Here is a 26,968-nt window from a genome sequence, read left to right on the forward strand (position 1 = left end):
CCCTTTTTTTCTATATGCAATGGTTTAGGACCCTTGTTGTTAAGTGGGGTATGATTATTCCCAAGAACATCTCTTGGTGAATAATCATACCCCACTTAACAACAAGGGTCCTAAACCATTGCATATAGAAAAAAAGGGCATTAGATTAAATTTACTTGAACAATTAGAAATCAATAAACGAACGAATGACCCAAATTTAACACTAATTAATAAAGTACGGAAAATAATTTACTCACCACTTCTCAGTATTTTCACAAAACCCAAGCAGTATAATGCACCCAAATAATTTATAGCAATAAAGTCATTAGTAAATAATTAAGAACTCATTACCATTTACTGAGGGGAAAACATAGATTGGTTTAACCACCAATAGATCATGGCATCGGTCTAACCAGTAATAAATCAATGTATGCACCTTCAAAATTTACATTTGAAATAATATAAATACGTCGTCTCAATGTGGACTAACCACAGTTTGAAAATGGCCTTGTAAGCCGAAACAGCTGTCACAATAATAAAAAACTAAAACACTTGCAGAACTTAATAATAATATTATCAAATTTAATCTAAATTAAATTTATAAAAAAAAAAAAAAAAAAAAAAAAATATTATGGCTTAAAAAAATTGATTCTGGAAATTTACGTTATATTATGTTTATATTTATACATTCGTTCATGTTTATATTTACACATGATAATCAGTCATTTAAAAATTATTAAAACCGTTAAGAGTCTTAAATGCCCTGTGATTGGGCGGTGGGTTCTGACAGAACTTACAACGGTTACAAGGGTCGGTAGGCCGCGTGCTTTAGACTGCGGAAAACTTTGTGCCAATTTGCGCTACGGAGACTCACACACGGCTCACTACTACAGTACGCAAATTATTTCAAAAGAATTCATATTTTTTGGAAATCTTGCCAAATATTTATGTTAGTATTGTTGATTTCATACCCCCCCGAGTGGGATCAACTTTAAAGTTAACTTCCTTTTTTCCCCCGTGCTGTTTTAAAACCAAGGTACGTATGACGTCACGTGTACCCCGCCAGATTCCGACCGTTTTGACAGACTTTGATAAATGCAAGCTTCAAAATCGATATTTCAAAAAAAAAATCAAAATACCTTGTGGTATTTAAATTTCGATCTGAACATTTATTTAATTTTGACTGGAAATCCTCATTGGAGCAGTCCGCTCCTGGCGCTGACTTGCCAAGGCGTCAAGGAGCCAAGGAGCCGATGAGCTAAGGCGCTGATAATACCTAACACAGCGCCCTTGAGGTTTTTCTAGCGCTAGCCGCTGTTTGACTCAGAGCCGTCCCTTTATACCGGTACTATTTAAATACAGATAAATTACTGCAATAATGTGAACTCCTCTACCAACCACAGGAAAACAATTCTATTTGAAGAGGAGTACATATTAAAATCTCATGTACAAGTACCAGCAGTTTCTGAATGTATATTTCATTATATTAACGCAGACAAGATTATTTTTTTGAATAATTTATTTTACTTACATCATAAATAAGTGCCAAAGTTGTCTCAAAATCGTGGAAAATCGAATTATTTAATAACATTTATTTTATTAATTAAAACACAAATAAAATTGCCCACATCCGTACCAGATATGTACTATATCTTTTGGTTTAAAAAATATTTGGGTTTTTATTTTGATCTCAAATCCAAAATTATTTTTTGTAATAATAAGAATCACCTTACACTACATGTATTTGAGTCGCTTCACTGTATCTGTAATCTTACTTTTTGCGTTTTCATGAAAAGTAGACACCTATCTATCTCATGTTCTGATAGGTATGACTATCTAACATTTACTAGAAACGCGTACATGTTTTGCTTTTTAAAAATATATATTTGTAATTAATCAACGTTTTGCGTACTTAATTGTGAGATTTTGGCACAAATCAATCTTTTTGGGACGAAGTCTAACACTCGGAGACTTCCCCACAACATTGGTTATTGTCGAAAGAGTCGTTCAATGTAACGTATAAATATTTGACGCAAATTTATTGGTTATTTATTACGGGTAGGTAATAATCAGTACTTATTTTACGAATATTTATTTAGTTGGCATTGACATTTCGGAGATATATAGTATTCCGAGTTGGGCTGAGAGCCTGTTTTTTTGTGTTTTTCGTCCACGATGTTGCGTGTTTAGTTTTGCTAGGTGGTTCTTCGCGTGTCGATGTTCGCCAGTGTTCGGATTATGTGCTCTTGACGAGCGTAGTGGAATTATTGCACTGGTTTATTCAGAACGCATATTTGCAGTACCACTCCGGTGGTCCTGACGAAGGCCCCAAAAGGTACTGAAATTTGTTGCGTCGGATCATTCAGAACGCGTATTAGCAGTACCACACTGATGGTCCTGACGAAGCCCCCAAAAGGTACTGAAATTTGTTGCGTCGGATCATTCAGAACGCATGTTTGCCTTCCCACGCTGGAGTACCTGAGGAGGGGCCCAAAGTTGCAGAATTTGTTGCTGGACGGAGAATTCCTTCATCATCGGTCTTAGGATGTTGAATGGAGTTTCCAGTCGGAACCTGTGACCTACGAAAGTCCGTCGCAGTTGATGGCTGTTGAAGTACCCTTTCGAAGTCACTTCCTTGGAATCGGATCAGTCGTTTAAAAAATAATGTTTAAATTCTATCTCTTTTTCTCGCTTCCGTAATTATGGATTGTTATACTTTACGAGGTATTTATATAAATTGTTTTATTCTTTTATTTCTTCCTGGCATTGACGAAATGTCTTTGGTTGGCATTGATTTTCGCTATTAAAAGTTTGGCCTTTAAAGTCATTCTTTCATCTAACAAAGGAGTTGACATCCTCTTCTCACTAGTAGAAGACAGATACAGCCCGAGAAGATTCATAAGGTGCATGCTGTCTTTTTATTTCACAATATAAAGGTATGTGACATTTGGCACCCTATCTACGTACTACGCGACATTTCTCTACGTGACATTTGGCGCCCAACGTGGGGCTTGAACCCACGACCCTAAGATTAAGAGTCTCATGCTCGCGACAGTACAATATTTTATTTAAATATTGAAGACAATATTAGTGATTTCTAAACGAAAATCTGAAACAGAAAAATCAGAAAAGGAAACGGTCACATCTGGGACTCGAACAAGTGACCGTTTCCTTTTCTGATTTTTCTGTTTCAGATTTTCGTTTAGAAATCACTAATATTGTCTTCAATATTTAAATATTACAATTTGAGGTTTTACTCAATAAAGTTATCCCGAAAAATAAATAAACAATATTTTATATTTTCGGGCGTGCAAATTTGTACCCGTATTCACCCGTGGCAAAAGCAACCCGCTATCTGAATAATAAAATAAATGACAAATAATTCGATGTGCTCTTCAAAACCTACAATCCAGGGCTTTACTAATAAATGTCTAGTAAACAACCATTAATGTACTGTAAATGGTTGATTATTAGTAGTTAAAATTTCATAAATGTGTATTAGTAAGGGGTAAGTGGAATAACGGTAGTTTTATGACACATTAGTCATGTTATTATTATTTATAGATGTATTATCATGTAGTATTTATTATATTATGTCTATTCACATATTATTAATAAATAGCGAATAATAATTATTCGTCTTCCTGTTGAAAAGTGACTGAAGGCCTATAACGAACGATTTGACAAATTTCATAACAAACTATTACTTACAAGTAAATATATCGTAGTAACATTGATTTCGTAAATTGAATTTGTAACTATATATAGTATACTCACATCTATATGTGTATACAACTTATATTCTCTCAAATTCTTTACTTCTTATTTTCTTTTAAATTATATACTTTTTAAATTTCTTCTATTTTCTTCTATATTTCTTCTTATTTTCTATTAAATTATAATCTTTTTATATTTATTTTGATTTCTTCTATGCATAGCTCGGTGTTCTAAACAGTCCTAATAATTGTAATAACCATTTAACTAAATATTTTTTTTAAAAAAAAGCACAAATATGTAATGAGGAAGTTGGAACACGTGTTCTTCAAAATAATAACACTCTCGCATCTCATCCATTAAATTTATTCAGACAAGGCCATCAATACCTGTGTGATATGGAATGGTCCCGCAGTCACATTTTTAACAGTCTCCTAATAAAAAGTCGTAATCATTTTTCTCCGTGTAGGTGATATTTTGATGAAAAAAATATATTTTCGCTGTAAAGTTTTTATTTCTTCAGCGTACCCAATATATATTTAATAAAATCATATAAACAATTCAGAAAAATTATAATCCATGCTCATAGAAAATTGTTACATGTTAAAATAATAATAATATGTATTTGTAAGGATTGTATTATGGCGTAAGTAACTTATCTAATTAAAAACCATGAGTAGAGAAATATAATTTATTCCGGTATTTGTGGAGATTAGTACAGTTCCACACATTCCACAGACAGTAGGTATCAATTATATTATCAAATTAATACGTGATTGAGAAGCATAACTACTATAAAGTAGGTATAAAACAACAACAAAAACTACAATAATAATTAGGTACTTATTAAATTTATGGAGCTGCGACGTTTTCATTATCTACAGACTCGAAAGTAATTATTGTTGTTTCTCAGAGAATATTTAATTGGCCATTAATTGGATGATAGGGAAAATCCAGCAATATTTTGCAAGATAAATAATTAAATCTCAACCTGAAGAATACTCTGTTATATTATCTGTTAACAATTCATGCGAAACAATGTTAAATTAAGTAATTAGATAATTTAGTAATTTTAGTAAAGGAAGGAAGATATTGATAACAATTGTGTATTGTTGCCGTGTTTTTAGATTTTCAGAGAGCTGTTGAAACAATTTATAGAAAAGACTTATAGAAAACATAAATAAATATAGGAAAATTAAAATAATTGGAAGGGCTTAAAAATTATGTAATCAATAGACAGCAAACAACAAAAATAAGTAACAATGTATCAAATGCGATTAAAAATACCCCACGCGTACCGCAAGGATCGGCATTAAGCCCAATATTATTTATACTCTGCATACATGATAAAGTAAAAATACTTATAATACATGACAAAATAAATGTAAGAAAAAACATAGACGAGAATTCAATTAAGAAATTTAGTTTACATTAATTAAGAAATCATAAAAATTGGGAGAAATGAAAAATCTAGGTGTCATTGTAGACTAAATGCTGAACGTCTCCAAAAATTTAGAGTAAGCAATTTTTTAAATGTGTAATTTCTTGGCAGAATCAGAAATAAAGTAAACAAAGAAATGTGTCAGATAACATACGAACCAATTATAATACCACTCATCAATTACATAGTGTTCAGGTAAAAAAAAATTCTGCAATAAAGACAAAATTTAAAAAATGCAAGCACTAATGCGTATAATACTATAGTGTAACATAGACACACGTATAAGAGATATGTTAAATTAGTAAAAAAAATTGACGCCTAAACAAACTATTTTATATATTTGAATGTGTTTATTTTTATGCATAAAATATTAAATTATACACATGTAAATATAAAAAACTTTGTTATGCATAAAATTAAGATATGGATGATGACCGAATCACGACAATCAATTAAATCCACGGTAAATGCAAAACAAATTATCTTTCGCACAAGGAAATAACCAAGCACACGGCAATCTAAGGATTTACTAATTGTACATATAGTTTTATATTATTGATCAACGAACCGGTGGATGAAATAGGTTCATAATAAGTTGATAATAGTTTGACTGTCTATAGTTAGTGATAAGAAAGATCATTGTAGATGTATACAATATATTTGTACAGCGCCCTTGACGTGATTTTTTACAAAAACAGCGCTACAAAAGTTATCCAAATATTATAATTACTATACGCCAGCGCTCTATATAAATTAGCCAAATATTATAACAGGCCGTCTAGGAAATTACTGCGATTGATATATGTTTAATTTTAAGAATCACGAAAATGTGTCTGCCACAATGATTAGTAAGTGTGTACGATTTATTGACCTCATCTAAATTGCAATATTGAATGCATGTTATTAAATTTTAATGATATGTTTACCAAATAATGACATATTTATGTTTTTAAATTAATAGAACATACGGTGATGTGAGCTAACTTAAGATTCATGAACGAAAAAATAAATTAATTTATATTACAGGGAAATAAAGAGTACGTTTGAAGGTCGAAAATGATGTCAGAATATCTTTGACGACTTAGTCCTAACACAAGCAAAAATTTCACTTGCAGTCCTAAAGATAATGTATAACTACGTAAACATTCATATTTTGTTTGTAGCTAATAGTGGCCTTTGTGTCCTTTACCGCCTTGATGCTGTTGCGCTGACTTGTACACTGTTATTTCGTACTGTTTCACTGGCTTGTAGTTTTGTTGTTGTGGTTGGTACTGTTGTGGTTGTGGCTGATAGTGTTGTGGTTGTGGCTGGTAATATTGTGGTTGTGGCTTCTGGTATTGTACTTGTGGCTGGTGGTATTGTGGTTGTGGCTTCTGGTATTGTACTTGCGGCTGATGGTATTGTACTTGCGGCTGTTGGTATTGTGGTTGTGACTTCTTAATTTGAACTTGTATCTGGTAAGATTGTGGTTGTGGCTGCTGGTATTGTACTTGCGGCTGGTGGTATTGTGGTTGTGGCTGCTGGTATTGTACTTGCGGCTGGTGGTATTGTGGTTGTGGTTGAGGCTGCTGATATTGTACTTGCGGCTGATAGTATTGTGGTTGTGGCTGTTGTACTTGTGGTTGGTACTGCTGACCACTGATTTTAGACTTCAAATGTGGGGAACGGGATTCCCTGCGGCTTTCAGGAACTACATAAAAGTCTCTGGCCAGGGGAGACAGGAAGTCCACTGCTGGGGCTTGCGGTTCCAAGGTATCGTTTCGTTGTGAGGAGAGATCAGATGACTCCGGGGATTTGGCAGGGAATGCTTCAACGGATATGAGGAGAGCAATTACGGCGAGATTATGATTCTGAAATAAATAAATATGTGAGTATTATTAAATTTGTTACATTAAAAGAAATGTTTCATAATATTAAAAAAGAATTTATTGGATTTGAGGAAGGTTTTTCTCAAGTTTTCCTTCGTTTATTTTTATATTTCAATAGCAACTACGAATAAACATAATTCAGTCAAGTAATTCGAAAGCAAAAAAAATTGGTCAAAAAAATATATCAGATGATTTAAATGAGAGAGTAATTCTGTTTTTAAAAGGGTGTTATTTTGAAAGCAATGGAATCTTTTTTAAATATTTTCAAACAGAGAGATTTTTAAATAAATAAATATCACGGAGGACTATCTATGTAAAAAAAAATGGGGTGGTGACTTTAGAAAAAGGTGGATAAAATCAGATAAACATATTTGAATTAAATTTACTGTCAATTAAATGCATGACTTACCATTTTCATTGTGACTGTGAGGAGTGATGCAGAATGTAGTTTGTATATATTAATAACTATAACAGCTATTAACAATAGTAACGGTGTCTTGACTCTTGCAATGCAACAGATCGAATGAATGCGCTGTGACATTCTCAGGACTTTTTATACCCGACCCAAGGATGGAAACAATATAACTAATTACTCTAGTAATAATAATATGTATATAAGTTGTGGATGTTATACGTATTGAATTGAATGACATCAGCCTTGTTATTTGTAGAAATATGACAGCCTTAAAAACTAATTATTATGCAATACGTACAAGCATCCAATGGGGATTGTACAAATGATAATTATAAAAATTATATTTTAAAAAAAACCTTATGACTATCCACTTATAACAGATTGCCAGTTCAATGGATTTCAAGTACCTTCAATCAAATAAGATAAATGCTATTTTAACTGAAAACCGTACATGATTTTTTTGCATTTCAAAATGAAATACTTCATGTACTCAAATAAATATTGAGCTCGGTCATGAAATATTTTAAAGAAACAGTATTAATAAATATCTTACAAACATTATATATCTCTTCTTCAATAATCTCAAATTCCCTTTATGGCGTCATTTTAGTTTAATAAATCGCTTTCTATTACTTTGCATTGATAGTTTCTTCGTCTTGGTAAACGTATAATGAAAATTAATAAATATCAGAATAGACAAATAAGTTTTCATAGACCAAAATACAAGAAGGAGCGGTGATTATTTAGTTACTATTATTTTAAACGTTTATTTTAAAAATAATTACATAAAATTTATATATTTATCATAAATTAGGTAATTGTTGTATTTTATACACAAAAAACTTTGATGAACTAACACAATAAAATTATGTTTTATTTTAAAATGAAATTATTTTTATTTAATAATTATTAGATTATTTTGATAAAATAGCGTGTGTCAGAAACTAATTTATTTCCATTAAAATTTTTACTATATATAATGAGAATTTAATACTACTCCACGGTAGCTTTAGCTCGTTGTTTGGAGTTGGAAGATGAGTGTAGAGTACGTTATTGTATTTTTTTTATCAATAATTAATAATATTATATATATATATATATATTTTATAGTGAATACCTCACAAGAGTCCCAACTGCTCCCGTCTGGAGCCAGTGAGACTATGGCATCCCCAATTGGGGGATGTTGTGAGGCTGAAGGTAAGTGGGGAAGGGAAAGAGGAAGGTGGGGAAGTACCTGGCTATTCAGATCTAGTCACTAAGCACGGCTAAAGCCATTTGGAGCAACGTTTCAATTCTGAATGGTGGTCTTACACCAGGGCGATACTGGTAGTATCTTCCACTCTGGAACGTGCCGCAAATATACTATATATTATTTTAATTAATTAATTGTGAAATAACACAAATAAATCAAATAAAATTTATTTGCGCACGCCGGGTTCGAACCCGCGACCTTCGGAATGGCAGTCCAATGCGTTACCACTGGACTATGCCGGCCGTCAAATTATGTATTATTATGAATATGCATGTATTATGTGCTGTAGTAAGTGCATTGCACTGAGAAAATAAAAATTAATTATATAACTTTTTTGGTAAATGTGATATAATTATAAGTAGTGTACTACCAGTATCTAGTTATAACTATAAGATATATATATGGAATAAAATCACTTAACTGTATTGCCTACACACTCTATAACGCTGTTTCAGATATGTATTAAAACATCCAGCATAATTCAAAAATTCAAAATAAGGCTTTAAGAAATATTTTTTTTAGACATAAAAACGAAAATTAGTAATTCTTTTCACAATTTTATTAATTTGAAATACTATATTATGTGCCCTAAGTGGTTCCCTACGTTTGGTGACTAGGAAGGTGTGAGGTATGTCTAGATCTTTGATTTGTTTTTCTAGATCTTTGATGGATGCGTTTACTGCGTGGCGGGCCGAATAGGGAGATCCTTTGACCTCTTCAGCATGACTCTCTCGACTCGGTGTAGCCATGGATCATACATCCGTTACTCCTGGCTCCACTGAAAGATTTCTACCCACCCCCCATACCTTTTCCTTCCCAGAAACTCCTCTCCTTCCTTTCCTTATATAGAAAGACCCTGCACATAGCATCGCCAAAGATGACCTCCTGTGTGGAGCTAACATACTTGCGGCACATTCCAAAATGGAAAAGACACTCGGTAACACCCTTGTGAAAGACCACCATTTAGAATCGAAACTTTGCCTAACCTCAGGACTTGAATGTGACCAGATTTGAACATCCTAGTTCTTCCCCACCTTCCTCCTCCCATCTCTTTCCCTCACCTACTACCTACAGCCTCACAACATACCCCAATATCGGATGCCATAGTCTCACTTGCTCTCAAAGGTTGAGAGCATTTGGGAATCTCGTTCGGTATTCACCTAAAAAAACATTAACACACTGGGATTAATAGTTTCGTTTTTTGGCCTGTTGTCTAGCTTGAGATGAACTTAATTGGTGACCATATCTGATATAGTCAGATACTTCCCACGTTTCCTCTAGCGGATCTTTTTCCATTCATACTCCTTTCAGCCTGTGAACTTACCCTACGTTTTTGGCAATTAAGAAAGAAGTGAACAATTAATTATTAACTATGAAAACTACGACTGAAAAACTAAGCCAATGTTTGTTTTTTGGTAGTCGATTACTCACGCAGTATTAACACCTTCAAAGTATTTTAATGAGAGCAATTTTGATTTTATAGTAGCTCGGTAGTAATACCTAATAAGTTCACTTTATACTCCTCTTATCTTTATTCATAATTCACTCGAAGTGGGATTTACCTACTGTAATATCTAGATAATGACGTCATCAATACAATGCAATTTATTATGTACCTTCGCTTGCAATATTATCAGCTCCGTTTACTCCAAATGAATAAAATAGCTCCCTGTACTTATACCACCTACTACCTACTTATTAATCGAAATGTAATAATATTATTTTTATTTAACTTTTATTCTTAAATTAATGTTAAATGTAAATAAATATATTCTTAAATTTATTTACATTTACTGTGTATCTAATTTAGTAACTGCTATTGTAGTCTATTTTCATTATCTATACTTTTGTTATCATGCTAAATACATTTTGTTTATTTCTTACTTTATAAATAAAAACTTTCTTTCTTTTCTTTACCCAATATTATTGTAACGGCACCACTCCCCAACTCAAACACGAGACCACTGAAATGTTTTTCTGTATTGAATTGGGTAGTTACATTAAAAAGAAAACATTTTTATTGTAATTAGTTTTTTTAGTATAAAGTATTTATGTTTTTATATAAAAGAAATGTATTTTTAAATAAAATAAAAAAAATAAAAAAATGCGGGCTTGAATTATAAATTTCCTACCTACATACATTAAAACATTATTGAAATTTTTTGTAAAAACTTTTTCACCTAGGCTAAAATAATAAAATAAATATAAGATAGGTATATACATGTCTGAACGAACCTCACGTCCAAACTTGATCTATTAGTTAATCTTTTTTAAATTTTCTTTTGGTTTTCTGGAATGAATGAATGAATTAAATCTTGGAAGCTGAAATAAACCCATTTCCGACATCCGATCGAGCTGAAACTCGGCAGGTTGGTGACAATGCATTCTATCAAGTGGCGGCAATCACACAAACATACGCGGAAATATAAGCATTTCTCTGAAATTGGAACATTATAGCAGTTAATATACAAAATAAATGTCGGTCCTACTCGATCGGCATTTTGCGAGGTTGATAGAGTTGTAAACTCCATCTCCTGGGTAGGAAGGTTCAATACTCAGTCAAAAAAATTGGAGTAAAAAAAAAAATAATATTTTCACAAGCTAACTAATTCACTGTCCCCAAATTTCCGGAGCCAGTGAGAATATGATATCTCCTTTTGGGTGTATTGTGAGGCAGAATCTCTTAAGTGGAATGGGGAAAAAAGAACACGATAAAGAGGAAGGTTGGGAAGTACCGGGCTATACAGACCTGGTTATCAAAACAATAAGATTATTTCGTTTAAAAGAAAATCAAACCTGAATGGTGGTCATTTATCAGGTGAACGACGACGTCTACCTGTCTACCATACCTAACCTACTAAAAAAACAGATATAAATAATATACACGTGTTAGCATTGTAAGCTATGCAAGTTGTCAAATATGTTTTTCTGAAATATTTTGTTACTTAGGTAGGTATTACATTAAATATATATTAAATAATTTTATATTTTATTAAAATATTCTTGTAAATGCACTAACCAACAAATAAAAAGTACTCCAAAAAAATTGCAGTTCAAATCTATAATTAACTTTATCACTTATATTTAAAATAAATACCATTGGTTTGTGAATATAACTAATGTGGCGAACGGCAGATTATTGCCATTGTAATTAGTAAATACGTTCCTACCCCTTGGGTCGGGTATAAATAATACTGAAAACATCACAGGTCGTTCATTCATCCCTTGTCATTATAAGAGTCAAGATACTAAGAACTGAGACACTTGCTATTGTAAACAAAACTGTTGTTTTTATTTTTTTTATAAATATACGTATACATATATTTTTTTTTTATTTAATAAATATTTACACGACGATACAGTACATTTTCTTTTGACTATCACACTAGGCTAATGCTCGTGTTGTGGTAGTCATTACTATTTGCATCACTATTCACAATCATCATAAATATTTTTTTGTGAGATGCAAGTAAGTAATTAATCACCTAAAGGCGTTAAATAGACGGTAAAAAATGTCAAATATATGACGATATTTGACATTTGTTACTGCTAGCGCCTCGGCGTCTAAAATAGGAACCATTCGCGGGTACAGACGTTTCGATATTAGTTGATCAACACATCAACATCTCGACACTTGAAGCATATTGACAAGTGTCAACTTTCTTTCCACAAAGTTGATCAAGTTTTTAGTTAGAAATTTTGTTGTCGATCAACATCATGCAATCTAAAAAGTGCTTCAATAATTATCATACAAAAATTATCATAATAACACCTGTTTCTTCTACAATAATAGCAAAAAAATGGTTTTGAAACATGTTGACAATTTTGATTAATTACAAAGTTTGTTTATTTTGATGAATCGTTGAAATCTATTAGTACTATCATTTTAAAGTACAATTTACAAAATTCTTATTTTAGTAAGCTGCAAATAAAATAATCAGATACCTAATTGATGTGGTACATTTAAATATGTATTAATATGATGAAAGCGCGAAATGAATTCATGTAATTGAAATTAATTACTTACAATGTAAGTAATTAATTTCAATTACATGAAGTAAGTAATTGAAAATTTTATTTTACATAGTTCAATTGAACGCGAAACATTCACAATAAAATGGGATTCGAACGCGTTTCAGTCATAAATTTACAGGAAAAGTTGAATAACTTAGAAACATCCAGGATGATTTCTGTAAATTCAAGCAAATTGGATATTACCCACATTTTCAAAAGTTTTCACGAAATATTTTTCGTATTTGGTCTTCAAAGGATTTCGTTTGAAGGAAACAGAATTACAACGCTAAAAAGCAGAGCTAAAATATACCCTTTGATTTATTGGATTGTGATCGTTTGTTTGTTTTACTACGAATCAATGGAAAAAAATGAAGAGGGTATTACAAAAACCATGGCTATCTCATCCTTCGCAGTTTTTATCATTTTGGCAATAATTAATGCAATATCGATTTTATCCTCGGCATTCAAAAATCCTCGAACAAATTTCACACTTATTCAAAATATTCTTTATTTGGATGACATATTGAGAATTCCTGCATCCTGGTACAAAAAAACGAGAAACAGATTAAAAGTAATTTTTGTTTTTAATGCAATTTTCTTAACGTATATGGGGGTTTGCAATTTTGTTGTACATCGCGCGCATTTCATGAAAATCGACTGTCGCGTATATGTCCGTTACATTTTGGTTGTGGCCGAAGATATGATAATATTTCAATACCTGTTTGACGTCTGGATCATAGTTAATCGTTTCAAAATACTCACTAATCAAATAATTGACTTGGTTACGCCAGCTTTATGCAATGAAGGTGACATTAACATGGATTACCATACTAAACGTTTCAATAAAAACGGACAACAGAAAACTGGCGACAAACCTAGCGAAAATTTTAGTCAAAATTTTGAAGTTGGTATCCTAAAGTTGATGTCTGTTTATGATAAGCTTGCAGATAATGTTGGTATCATTAACAACACTTATGGGATACAGGTAAGAATAGCTTTTTAAAATATATTAAAATACTTTTTTTTCAAAAACTAGTGAAATATTCAAAGTGTGTACACCTGAACGTGTTAGATTTTACAAATTATTAAAAGTCACCTGAAATATCCATAAAAATTGAAAATATATCCGCAGTAGAAATAAATGCCGCCGACGGGAATTGAACCCGCACCTTCTGATGTCCGGTCAGGTGCTCTGGACCACTGAGCTACGTCGGCTTTTTCCCAACACGTCAAACACTTCAATATGTACTTGTGCTTTAATCAACAATTACTTCTGATTATATTTTTTTCACCTGTAATCAACCGACTATATTCTTGCGGGAAAGGCTTTGTAAGTGCTGAATTTCCCACTAGGTGGCATCAAAACATTTGATATCTACATTTTTTGTTGAAATATTTTGACTTGTCAAATATTATTTGACCTATATAACCTTTTTCAATTGGGTTCAATTCAAATAGGTTATATAGGTCAATACAATATATTTTTAATTCGTATTTCAGGTGACTAATTATTGCTTAGGTATAATCCTTTTTGCTATATATAAAAAAACCTTGTCTTATAAACATTAGTTTATCATTAAAAAATAATTTTATATTTTAGTTACTTCTGATAACAGTCAACTGTTTTTTCATCACTTTAACAGTTTGGAGTGGAATAGTTGACGTCCTTACAGGAGAATATTTTTTTGTAAGTAATTTGAATTATTTTTTTATCTTGGAGTTTTAAAAATTGATATTTGTCTGGTACGTGACAGTAATCTCGCATGATAGCATTGCTGCCAATCTGACAACACAACAAACAGTTTTTTTTAATGTGAGTACCGCGGAAGTATTCCAAATGCTCAGCGCTGCAAACCTTTGCCTTACTCTAGTGAACTTTACTTTTCTGCGCATGCTCTGGTTATTTCGATGTACGCGCTTCGGTAGTCAAACTACGACTGATTCACTGATGTCAGAGTGTATATAAAGCTTTCTCGAACCCTCATCGTGACAAATATGGTCACGTGGTTTACTAAAATCGTGATAGCATTCGATTTCGAAAAAACTGTTAGTTGTTTCATAATACAGGGTTTTCCAATAAGAGGTGTTATTTTATTTTAGAGGTGTTGTTGATGATCGGCCGCGTTGAGTTCTTGTGTTAACTGAACTTTATAAGTCTTAAGACACAAATTTTTATGCAAAATACGGTGTAATGACGTTTGTGGAATGCCTAATTCCAAAGAAGGACGAGGAATGGACAAACCTGGGTTTTCTTCAACACTTTGGGCTACAGCAGCAATATTCTCGGCTGTTCTTGAGCGACATGCACGGGTTTTATTCTTCACATCACTAAATTGTCCCAACAACTCGAATTTTTCCGCCAATTTCTGTATTGCGGTACGACAAGGTGCTTCACGACGACCCAAAAATGTTCGAGTTTTACGAACCGCCTCTTCCAAATTTTCACCATGTGAATTTTAATAATATCAATGTGTGTTGAAGCGTGTATCGTCCATTTTTATTAATGGCGTAGTTTCTACTTGTCAAATGTCAAAAAATGACAGCTTCAAAAGTAACATCTACCGAAATAGCGGGCTATTCAAAATAACACCTCTTATTGGAAAATCCTTTATATCGGAAAACGTTTTCATGCAGCTGCGCTTATCTGTTATTATATAATGAAATGGGAAAATATTAGTATTTTTATGAACACGTCTTGTTCCGACATCGCCATAACATATTCGTGTTTTACCGACAGTTTTTTTAGGAATCCTGTCAATTCATTCATTAAAGGCCTGCAGTCCCGTTTTTAACAGGAATACGCAAAATCTGACTAGATTTTTAATTAATTATCAACATTTTACATCAGTAAGCTTTATCCATGCAGCTCGTCGAAATGACACCCATATTTCATGTTAAGACAAGTTCATCAATTTGAATACGTTACGTGTGTTATTTAATATTACTATTGCTCCTTGGCTCCTTGACTCTAGGGCCTCGATACGATCGTCATTCTACTGGAACAACAATTAACAAAAATCAACATTAAAAGAAAATTAAATTAAGATTTACGGAGATACAATATTTCTACTTTATGCCAAAGAAATTTAAATTAGTTACATACCTGTAAGATACAGTCTGCTTCTAGGATCCTTTGTCACGATTTGATTTGGTCAACTGGTGTCTCCATAGTGTCTTACTATTTTCGTCATATGTGGTGATGGCAGAAATGCTTACGAGCGAATACAGTCAAGCCGTGATCGTCATCAACAAACTTCAGATGTACGACTTCATTGGTAAGTTCTTTTAGATCTTAAAGATCGGCCAAAATCCGAATGTCGCATGAAATTAGCTAAATCTTTATTAAAAACATGCGTGTTTAAATTTCATAGGGCGGTTGTGACACTACACCCGCCAACATTTCTGGGCGATACCAAAGGTTCGTAGAGTTCTAGGAACCTTGGGCGATACAAGGGGTCTACCACAGTGAAATCGATAAATTTACAATGTCGGATCTGTAGGCGTAACTACCGATGATTTTATACCGATCCATAAAGCCCTATGTCAATACGATATTGACGAAATCGGTCATCTATGGTCAGTTAGCGATGTTCGCGAGCAAGGTCAAAATACGAGGCCTCCAAGGTGTCAGATAAGCCGTCAATATGCACGACTCTTTCGATAATATACGGCCATCGTGGAAAATAACTGGAGGTGAACTTACTAAGCTATTAGAATTGAAATAAATGGAAGTTATAGACGCGATCAATGGATTCCGTTTAAACTTAGAAGAACAAAATTTGTTAACTTAAAAAAACTAAATAACTCATGAACTAATTTATTCCCTTTTAGTGTCAAAAAGTACAAGCGTATTTTCATGTTATTATTTTAATTCGACATTGTCAATTTATTCATATTTTCATCTTTAACTTACCCATCTGACGTTAATTCATAGACATATGAGCCTGTATTGCCTGCGTATTTTCATCGTCGATTTGTATTACCAATATCCGTCTAACTATCAATAGTGCGACCGGGCGAGAGAAATCCGAGCAAAATCATCGGTAGATCCAACGTCGATCCGTTATTGTAAAGTTATCGATATGTGTACTGACAACACTGGAGGTATTTGACGTTCCGAAACGTCAAAAGTCAACAGTTGCGTTAAAATATTAATTAATTAGACAATTTGAATTGAAATGCTGACCTAAATATGCATTGGCAGTCCGTATTTACTTGTTTTCACTAAAAATGGAGTTAATTAGTTAAAGAGGTCTCCAAAACACGAGATATACGAAACAAGTGTCTGAATTTCGAACGAATTTAATTGATCGCGTAAATGACGCCTTTCATCCTACGAGCTTCGTTAATCTGCCTTCGTTCATTAATACTACAGGTAACACAAAACAAAGTAATCAAAAAACTATTTCACTTCAAATCTAGAACATCAACAAAAAAATTATATATGGAAACAAAACTATTAAAATTAAAAAAATTATATGAATATAATACATGTCTTCTTATTTACAAAATAAATAATAAACTCATACATACAAATACAGAACTCATTAAAACGTCTCAAGTACACACACACACTTTACACGGCAACACGATAAAATACATTTAAACACCATACATACTCATTATGGCAAGCAATCCATTGGTTACGAGGGAAGCAACATATACAATTGCCTCCCAGACGAAATTAAAAATGAAAAAAGTATAGGTACATTTAAAAAAAAATTGCTCAGTTTTATGCTCAAACAACAAAACAATGAAAGTGAATAATATCAGTGTGTAATATATTTATGTGTAATATATATGTTATTTCTAGTTAAATAAGTGAAAAATGTAATTTTCTTTTATCTAGAATAAAAAATAAAAAATAAATTAAAAAATAAACCAGTAATTTTGCATAAATAACGACATCATTAAAAAAGTGGCGTATTTCAACGGTCAACCGAAATTTAACTGACAGCCGAGAAGCCGCGTTAGATTTGGCGGGCTTTTAATGTCTTTCGCCGATTGTAATTTCTTATCAATCGATAACCGTACTCGCAAATATTACTAACTGACTATAATCACGAATTTAGTCAATGTCGTATTGACATGGGGCTTTATCAATCATCCGTGCTAGACCTTATGGTACCGCTGACAGTATATGCTGGCGGCCAGTATAATGCATAGGCGTAACCTGTGTCATACTACAATCAGCCAAACATAAAACGTTTATTACCATTATGTCGTTTATAATATCAATACCACATACTATTTATGATTTATTTAGGATTACACACTTGTATGTTACTAATTTTTCAAATTGCTTTCATCAATGGTTGCCTTTTAAATGAGACCATTTTTTTCATTGTGTTGTTGTCTTTCTGCAGAGCATGTTTTTTTAAATACATTATTTGTAAGAGTAGGTCCTTATTACGCAACTATTAGGTTGTTTTGTGTATCGATTTCTTCATAAATATTGCATCAGGAAAGCGTTCGTCTCGCGATGTTGGAACCACGGTGGCATTTTGTCTGTCTCCTTAAATTTAATTTTAGTTATAAATTTTGTAATTTATTCTTTTTTTTCAGACGAATCAAAACGTAAACGGCTGTCCAGTTTTGAAAACCAGATAAAATCTCGTCCCATGGTTCTCACAGCTTGCAGATTTTTTCCAATAGATGCCACGCTTGCCTATAATTTATTAGGAACGATTGCCACCTACACAGTCATCATTTATCAAATGAAATCTACTTGAATCTTTCGTACCCAAAACAGGATTACTTTTACTTTTAGAATATCTAATTTCAATAAATAATAAATGAAAAAAGGCGAAAAACCACAAAAGGCCTAAATCTATATAATGGACTCCACCAAAACCGGCTTCAAGCTTTGACTTGAATAATCCCCTACTATAAAAGACTACAATAAGACAAATAAATATCTTATAATAATCGATTGACTTAAAACATATAACTGAATTTTCACACTCAATATAGGTTAACACATTGCGTCTTCACCCCTTGTCAAAATGTAAATATAATAAATGGAAGATTTCATCATTTTAAACAAATACCTAATCTATATTGATAACCTATTAATAACCTATTTTACCCCGAAGTAAATAGTTGTTTCTCGTAGTAATTAACATCCCACTCCCAACAGCTGTGTGTGTTTCCCGAGTCAACAGTGTCATACTAGTCCCAGTGGCTTCTTCAATATAGTTTCTATCCATATTCAATAGCAGCGTTGCCGATTTGTGGGTAATTCCCCAAACTGCGGGGAATTTTTCAGCTTTTTCAAGAATTGGGTATTTTGCGGGGAATAACTTTTTGCGGGGAAAATGCGGGGATTCTGGGCATTTCTTGATTATCCATTAATATTACATTAAGTACATTCGGTGAAAGATTTCGTAGTTTTCTTTTATGGTAGCACTGTAGCATGATAATGTCGGGGGATTCCTGAAGTTCGGGACCCAAACTTGAAGACATATGAATTTTTTTAGTCATAACTTCTATGGTGGAAGGATTATTTTCTTGCGTACATCTTCTTATTTTGATGAATTGATGACTTGTTGTTGGAAAGTTTTATTTTATAATAAGTAATAACGTAATAACTTTTTTAAGTCTTTTTTAAAATGGATAAATGGTTAAAAAAGTGTGAGTTACAAAGGAGCAAGGCAGTTTGCAGGTACGTTATATTTATTACGTGTTTAACGATATTGTAGGTATGTAAGTGAGATTGTAATATCATTTCGTTTTTTCTCGCAAAAATTTTCTAACAATTTTCTATTTTTTAAGGGTGAATGAAAAAGAAAATCCAAAAATGATGTATTGGAATCCGCAACTTCCAGTCCCTGTTCTTCTACAGGTCCATCTGAAGAGTCAGAGAAAATAAAGAAGGTAAAACGTCTCAACAAATTTAACAATCTGTGGCTAAAAGAACCGGATTTTAAAAGTTGAATAGGAAAAGATCCCAATTTGAAAGACGGAAATGAATTAGCATCGTGTTCTATTTGTTCCGTGTCAATCATTCCACACAAAAGTGACCTAATTCGCCATATAAAATCAGACCGTCACACTAGAAAATGTGCGGAGATACAGAATGTTCAAATTAGCCGGTGCTCTAGGTGAACACAATATACCATTATCATTTATGGATACATTGGGTTCCCTCTGCACAAACATTTTCCCCGATTCCTTTATAGCTAAAAATCTCAACTTTCACCGAACCAAAACTACAGCTGTTTTGAAAAATGTCTTAGGAACTTCATTTATGGAAAAAATCTGTGATAAATTACGTACCAAAGGAAACTTTTTTTCACTCATAATGGATGAAACTACAGACCAGAGTTCTGTAAAACAATGTTGTTTTACTGCTATTATGTACGATCACGAAATCAACAAGGTAGAAACATTATTTTTGGATATGATTGAAGTAACCTCGGGAACAGCTACTGGACTATATGAGTGTTTAAAAGAAATGTTGCTCAAGAAAAATATTCCAATGGAGAACATTGTTGGATTTAGTTCAGATACAACAAACGTGATGGCAGGTGAACACTGCTCTGTATTTGCGCTTCTCAGAAAAGATTTACCCCATATTTCCGTAATAAAATGCTCATGTCACATGATAAACCTGTCATCTTCCAAAGCTTGCCTCAAATTGCCAAGAAACGTCGAAGATTTCTTACGTTCTATTAGAGCTCACTTCAGCAGAAGCTCACAAAGGCAAAAGAAGTTCAAAGAGTTTCAAGAGTTCTTTCAAGTGGAAATACATAAAATTCTCGCACCAGTTCAAACTCGATGGCTGTCATTGAAGGCTTGTGTGGATCGTGTAATAGAACAATACATTCCACTGAAAGCCTACCTACCTAACCGAATCAGTCTTTTCGGATCCATCAAAGACTACGGAAGAAATGCTCATCACAATGACCAACCAATTTACAATTGTGTATTTAGAATTCATGTCGTATGTTCTTTCACTTGTAACAAATACCTTATTTCAGTCAGAAAAACCACTACTTCAAACCCTTAAACCTGAGATAGAAAAGCTTTTAAGAACGCTTTCATCCAATTTCCTAAAGATCAATTACGTCAGATCATGTGACGATATTCTAAAGGGAGACTTCAATAAAACTGCACATTTTGTAGATTCATATCAGATATATGTTGGAATAAATGCTACAGAAAGCGTGGAAAACTTGAAAAATGATAATAATGTACCCCGTTCAGCGATTCAAGATTTCTACAAAACATGCCAAGCTTTTTATATTGAATTGACAATGGACATTGTCAAGCGATTCGATTTTAGCGATTCTTTATTTTCATTTATATCTATAGTGATTCCGTTTGAAGCTCAACAATTTCAAATAAATTTATTGCTGCCTGTACTTCAACGATTTCCGTTTCTCAATCATTTAGAAAATCTGAATGATGAGTGGCGCTATTCTGGATTTCTCCCTACATGGTCTAAATGCAGACGACGATGCTGAAACTTACTGGCCTAAAGTGTTTCGCCTAAAAACCAATACAGGAAGATACTTGTTCCCAAATTTAAAAATGTTTATTACTTGTATTACCATTTTTAAACGCTTCCGTTGAGAGAAAATTCAGTGTACTGAAAAATTTAAAAACAGAAATCGCCTACAAACAGATACGGTGGTAGCATTGATGACAACCCGGGAAGGTATTAAGAAAGAAGGAGGAAGTTTGAAGTTCAATCCTTCAAATAAAATATTAACTAAAAATATATGGCATGATTCAGTGATTAATGATTAAAAGTAGATAATTATTTTACATCACTGTATAAATGCTTACCTTGTTAAAAATCCTTTAAATATGTTGTTAATTAATAGTCTTATAATAATGTAAATTGCTTACTAAATAATTTAACTTCATTGTTTTAAATGATTTCCTTCAATATAAATTAACAAAATAATGTTTTAAAAATTGTTTAAAATTATGTTTTAACACTAAACTACCATTTTATCATTTTTTTTAAATAAATATTTTTTGTCTCGTTTAAATTACTCGTACTTGTCACACTGTATGATTATATTGCCTTTTTTTCTACTAGCTATACAATTTATTGAATTTTTTTTTAAATATATCAGTTGAGTTAATAGGTTGTCACCTATTTTTTTTTTAATCTTACACTCTTATGTATGTAATAATATGTGTTAATCATGTCAATTGCCAAATAAAATAAAATAAATCAATAAAAAATGCTAATTTCCATTAAATATTGTATTATTTTGAAGGCGAAATTTTAAAGGAACTTGTGGGGAATTTGCGGGGAATTTGACATTTTGCATTCCCCGATTCGGGGATTTTGAACATTCTGTGCGGGTATTTTAGAACATAAGCATTGGCAACCCTGTTCAATAGTCACCTCTCTGATTTGATCAAACCGTCTGACTCTGTACTGAATAGCACAGAATTCTTTGCGGTCCTTTCTGATTTCAGCTGTCTCAATTGCCCTCAGCAACTCATTTATAGGGGAAAAACTTCCACGTTGTAAATTATAAGTAACATCCGTACAATATGTTTTATATATAGTTGTATGTGGGTAGATGGTGCAATGTATATTTGCCATAATACATTAAGAGTGAAAATCAAAATAATATACCACTTATATCAAATTAACAGTAAATAATACTACGGTTCTTGCTAACGAAAACCGTTTTGTTCGTTTCCCTTGAACGTTTAATTGGAAAGTTGATTTGGACACATAATTTGGTTTCTGCATAGGAACAGCCACCATCCAAAACACAGACTTGTCATAATATCATTCCTCCAGTACATATGTATTTTTTTATGTCTTGGACTGTGATGACGCTAAAACATGTACTAATAATATAATATACATGGTACATGATAAATAAAACACACAAAATTAAGAATTATGTCAGATTATAACAAGAAACTAAGGGTGCTCTCAGTAAAGTTATTCATGGGGCGTTAATTATTAAAAATGTTGTGGAAATTCAATACAGCATTAGAAATATCAAGTATATATCAATTGTAACCAACCTCGCACAACGTTTTATCTCTATAAACAGCGTTTAAATGTTTGACAGTCATTTAGTTTGGTTTAACTGTAATTTCCATGGGCATTATATTGATTTCCTATCTGTTTCCATGATTCTGGTGTCATTTGAGCACCATTTTCTTCAGTGGCTTTTAGGTTATGTTTAAGAAGAACTTCCCATTCAAGAAAAAGATAGAACAAATCATACGATTGCATGTTACCATATTAACTTTACTAAATACGAAATTAACTGAATACGAATAAAAACTATACTCACTGTTTTATTTATTTTGTAAAAAAATATTACGCACAACATACGAGCAAAGAAATCTGACAGACGCGGCGTTTGCCCGCTTTCCATAGACAACTTGTGAGTGTTGCGGCCTAAAAATGAATTCCTATCGAATTCTCTGCAATAATTGCCCGATTCGGCGGGGAACACTGAAACGGATTATTCAAATATAACGGAAGCTTTTTCGGAGTTGAAACAACCCAATTTGTATTTGAATAAAATCGACGTGAAGATTTTCTTACATTCGAATAGAACTTGGGAATCTGAACAATTGTTCAGTTTTTCCGAAACAACTGGCCCTTATAGTGCATCCTGAATATATTACTCTTAATATTGTGTCTTATCCAACATTCATTCAACATTATTAGAGTGAGTTACCATTTAATTTGAGGTCAGAAACTAAATTTTCATGTTTTTTTATAAATATACCTATATACAAAAGGTCAATCTACCTACTTTCTACTTACTTAAAAAAATGTTACCCCCAGGAGATTTTATTACAAAACTCCGCTAACTGTTAACTTTTTTTAAAAAATCTACTAAAAAAATATCTATTCATGATATTTTTATTCAAATGATGAGTTTTCACATTATTTATTTACGCCCTGATGGGCTTTTACAAAGATAAGTAACTAGTAATACAATATAACAATACATAACAAGTGTTAGGTACATAGTTAACAAAAAAATAATAATTTATGATTAAATTAAGGTTAATTAAAATTAATAGTGTGGATTATGGAAAGCAAAATATGTATAAAGAAAAATAGAAATATAAACAATAAAAGTATATTCACTACATAGTCGTGAATTCATACATCTCGGTAAAGCGATTAAAAAGATTTCGTTTTATAACTAATACGGAATCTTTAAACATGTCTACAATATTCCCAAACTTATGTAATCTATTTGTAGGTGTATGAGCTTCATAATTGGATTTAAAATTTTAAAATGATAAAACATGTTTGCTCTCGTTTATTGTTTTTCCTTTGATTTTTTGACGAAAAACATTTTTTGATTAATATACTCCAAACATTTTTTTCCCTCACTATCATCTTTGGGGATGCTGTGTGGAAAGTATTTTAAAATATAGATAGGAAATTAATATCTGGGAAGGAAAAGGTTGTTGGCGTTGGATAGGAATATGTGGGTCAGTTTGTCGAGGGGTCGATAATTTAAATTCAGAGCTCCGCATAATGGAAACAAATGTACTGTGACGTAGTCTGATGCATAATATAGTCTCTCAAGTGCTATTTTTTGTTGGAAAGCAATTAAATCATTCGGCGTTTTGACACATTCGGGACTGTATCAAAATTAACCATTTATCGGAGTAATATTTTCAACACAAGTGAGGCGGGTGATGTCAAGTGGCTATTTTTTATTTCAAGTATTGAGGATAGTGATTTTAGGGCGCTTTAAAGTATACGTTTTGGGCTTTTTTATTTTTCAATGTTATTGTGTCCGCAAAATTGCTTTAATGGCTGCCGTTAGCTACCCTGATGCCGAATGTCTCCTTGTTCTAACCAATCCACCCCGAAAAATGCTCCCTGCAATCACCCCTAACTGTGGTCACAACTTAACGTAGGCCCGGGTCCTTGCAAGCATTATCGCCAATGTCGATTATTCATTCAGTTTCGTTACGTTTTATCGTCCCAATCCGCCAATACAATAACGAGAGGCGTAGGTTGATTTAGGCCTATAGTAGTAGTTTTCTATACCGTCCACAGTTGTTTATGATATGGTACGTGTTGTTTTTAACGCTTACTCGCGACCCTGAATTTTAATCACCTCCAACTCCTGAATTTTAATCACCTCCAATTGGAGATGATTAAAATTTGGCTAATTATTCAATATGTACCTACTGATATTTATCATTCATCTTGTTTGTTAGATTATTTCACTTGAAAACAAGAAACTTTATTTTTGTAGGAAAGGCATTGATAATCCCAAATCTCCCACTAGATGGCGTCGATACATAATATATCTTAATTTATTTGTATAAATAATAATTTATTTTGTTTAGAAAAAGCAATGTCAAAATGTTTAGAAAATATCTTAATATTTAGTAAAACTTCTCTTGGCGTTAGTTACAGCTTGCACATTTGTTGGTGTACTCTGAATGCATTCTATTAGAAATAGTAATTCAGGTTTCTTTTACAATTTTCTTCCTCTTACTCCTAAGTAGCGTAACTCCTTCGTATATTTTCTCCTGTTTTCCAGGCATTTTTGTCACGATTTTTTCGTTCATATTTGGTTTTCTGACCAAAAGAGGTCAAAAAAAAAAATTATAAAATTAGCAACAAATTTAAGTGAGTATTAAAAACGGTTAATTCTTAAATAAACAGAAAAGTAACTAGTAATTTAAACATCCACTGCCCAATTAATTTATGATAAAGCGGCTCAATCCTTTTATTTATAAAATGATGACAAATATGTACCACGGTACTTAACGAATTGTGTTGTCCGAGTGTTAACTTACCTAAAAAATTCAAATTAAGTATAGGAACTAAAAGGGAACACACAATTTATATTAATTTCTTTGGTGTTATATTTTGCCAGTGGAAGCCAAAGCGGCCGAAGCTCTCAACAGTAAAATGGACATCGCTCACATGTCAGAACAGAAAAAATTCCCGAGTGACGAAGAAATATCTATGTTTCACTCCGAAAAATCAAGCGAAAGGGATATAACATACGTTTTCAAAGGTTTACGGAATGTTTTTAACGCATTTAGTCATCAAAATCTAACATTTGAAGGAAACAAAATTACGTCCCTCTCAACTAGGGCTAAATTATACCCACCTCTACTATGGATCTTCCTAGTTAGTTCATATTTCGGGAGCGGAAGTAATTTCGTAGACTTTCAAATAACCAAACTCATGTCCGGTTCTAATTATTTAATACATATGAATATGGTAATAATTTTATCTTCTTCGATTTTATCGTCAACATTTAAATATTTTCGATTAAATCTGAAGCATACACAGAACACTATATATTAGGATGATAAATTGCAAATTCCGACGTCCTGGTATGCGATAACACGGTGTAGAGTTACACTTATATTTATTTTGTGTTTAATTTTCGATGCGTTTATTTGGGTGTACAATAGGGTGTATCGATTTTTAACTTTTTTTTTGTTTTCAAATTCCAAGTTGAAAAAATGTTGCTACTAGGTACCACAACTTACCACAAAAAGTTTTGGATTTTTAAAAAAATGTTTAGGTCTCCCGCACAAGGCCTAAAGTTTTAACTTTTTTCAAAAAATATCAATTTTTTTTTAATTTAAAAAAATAAAATCGTAACTTTTGTGTTTATTCCAAGTTAAAAAACAGTAATATTAGGGCATAAAAATAAGTAAGAAACGATTTTTTTTTATAAAAAATGGATTTTAGGTCTCCCTCACAAACCCTAAAGTTTGTTAATTTTGATGAAATTTCGTAATTTTGTGTACATATAAAAACCATGTTTTTTTTAAGTTTAAACTACCTATTTATTTTTATTCCCTAATATTACTGTTTTTTAACTTAGAATAAACACAAAAGTTACGATTTTATTTTTTTTAATTTTAAAAAAATTTGAAATTTTTTTGAAAAAAATTAAAACTTTGGGCCTTGTGCGGGAGACCTAAACATTTTTTTAAAAATCCAATTTTTTTTGTGGTAAGTTGTAGTACCTAGTAGCAACTTTTTTTCAACTTGGAATTTGAAAACAAAAAAAAAGTTAAAAATCGATACACCCTAGTGTACAATACGTTGGTATGGTACGACAAAAGTAACCGTCGTAATTACGGCCTTTACGTGCTAACGACTTCTGCAGATTTGATCATTTTTCAATATGTGTTCGACGTTTGGATCATAGTGAACCGATTGAAGATACTCACTTCTCATTTAATTGCTCTGGCTTTGCCTTCTAATTATAAAGAAAACATTGGTGCGGTTGATTTGGTTCTTGAAAACAATCCAAAGAAAAAGAAAGAATTCTGCAAAC

At 32.2% G+C, this 26,968-nt stretch overlaps 1 protein-coding gene across 3 annotated transcripts; it reads right to left on the reverse strand.

Moving 5' to 3' along the window:
* Window positions 1-4,547: 4,547 nt before the first annotated feature.
* LOC149417880 (uncharacterized) lies at window positions 4,548-23,050 on the reverse strand. Of its 3 annotated transcripts, XM_089639219.1 has the most exons (3): window positions 22,967-23,050; window positions 22,692-22,862; window positions 4,548-6,984 (listed from the first exon to the last, which is right to left on the reverse strand). In XM_089639219.1, exons 2-3 carry the CDS (start codon window positions 22,740-22,742, stop codon window positions 6,298-6,300), a joined length of 738 nt encoding a protein of 245 aa, XP_089495345.1. In that variant the 5' UTR covers window positions 22,743-22,862; window positions 22,967-23,050; the 3' UTR covers window positions 4,548-6,297. The 3 variants fall into 3 exon arrangements, with proteins under 3 accessions (XP_089495345.1, XP_089495346.1, XP_089495344.1); XM_089639220.1 differs by lacking the exon at window positions 22,692-22,862 and having other exon boundaries at window positions 22,967-23,039; XM_089639218.1 differs by lacking the exons at window positions 22,692-22,862; window positions 22,967-23,050 and adding an exon at window positions 7,412-7,569.
* Between the last annotated feature and the right edge of the window lie 3,918 nt (window positions 23,051-26,968).

Source organism: Hesperophylax consimilis, chromosome 14, assembly GCF_061612785.1.
Source record: "Hesperophylax consimilis isolate HC1 chromosome 14, BYU_Hcon_1.0, whole genome shotgun sequence".
In the NCBI taxonomy this organism is placed as follows: domain Eukaryota; kingdom Metazoa; phylum Arthropoda; class Insecta; order Trichoptera; family Limnephilidae; genus Hesperophylax; species Hesperophylax consimilis.

What these genes read in the sequence shown, in the direction of transcription:
- LOC149417880 (XM_089639218.1), bottom strand. Translation starts at nt 7,543, where the DNA reads ATGTCACAGCGCATTCATTCGATCTGTTGCATTGCAAGAGTCAAGACA. An exon ending in TCACAGTCACAATGAAAATG is followed by an intron (nt 6,985 to 7,411) that starts GTAAGTCATGCA and finishes TATTTATTTCAG; the next exon opens with AATCATAATCTCGCCGTAAT.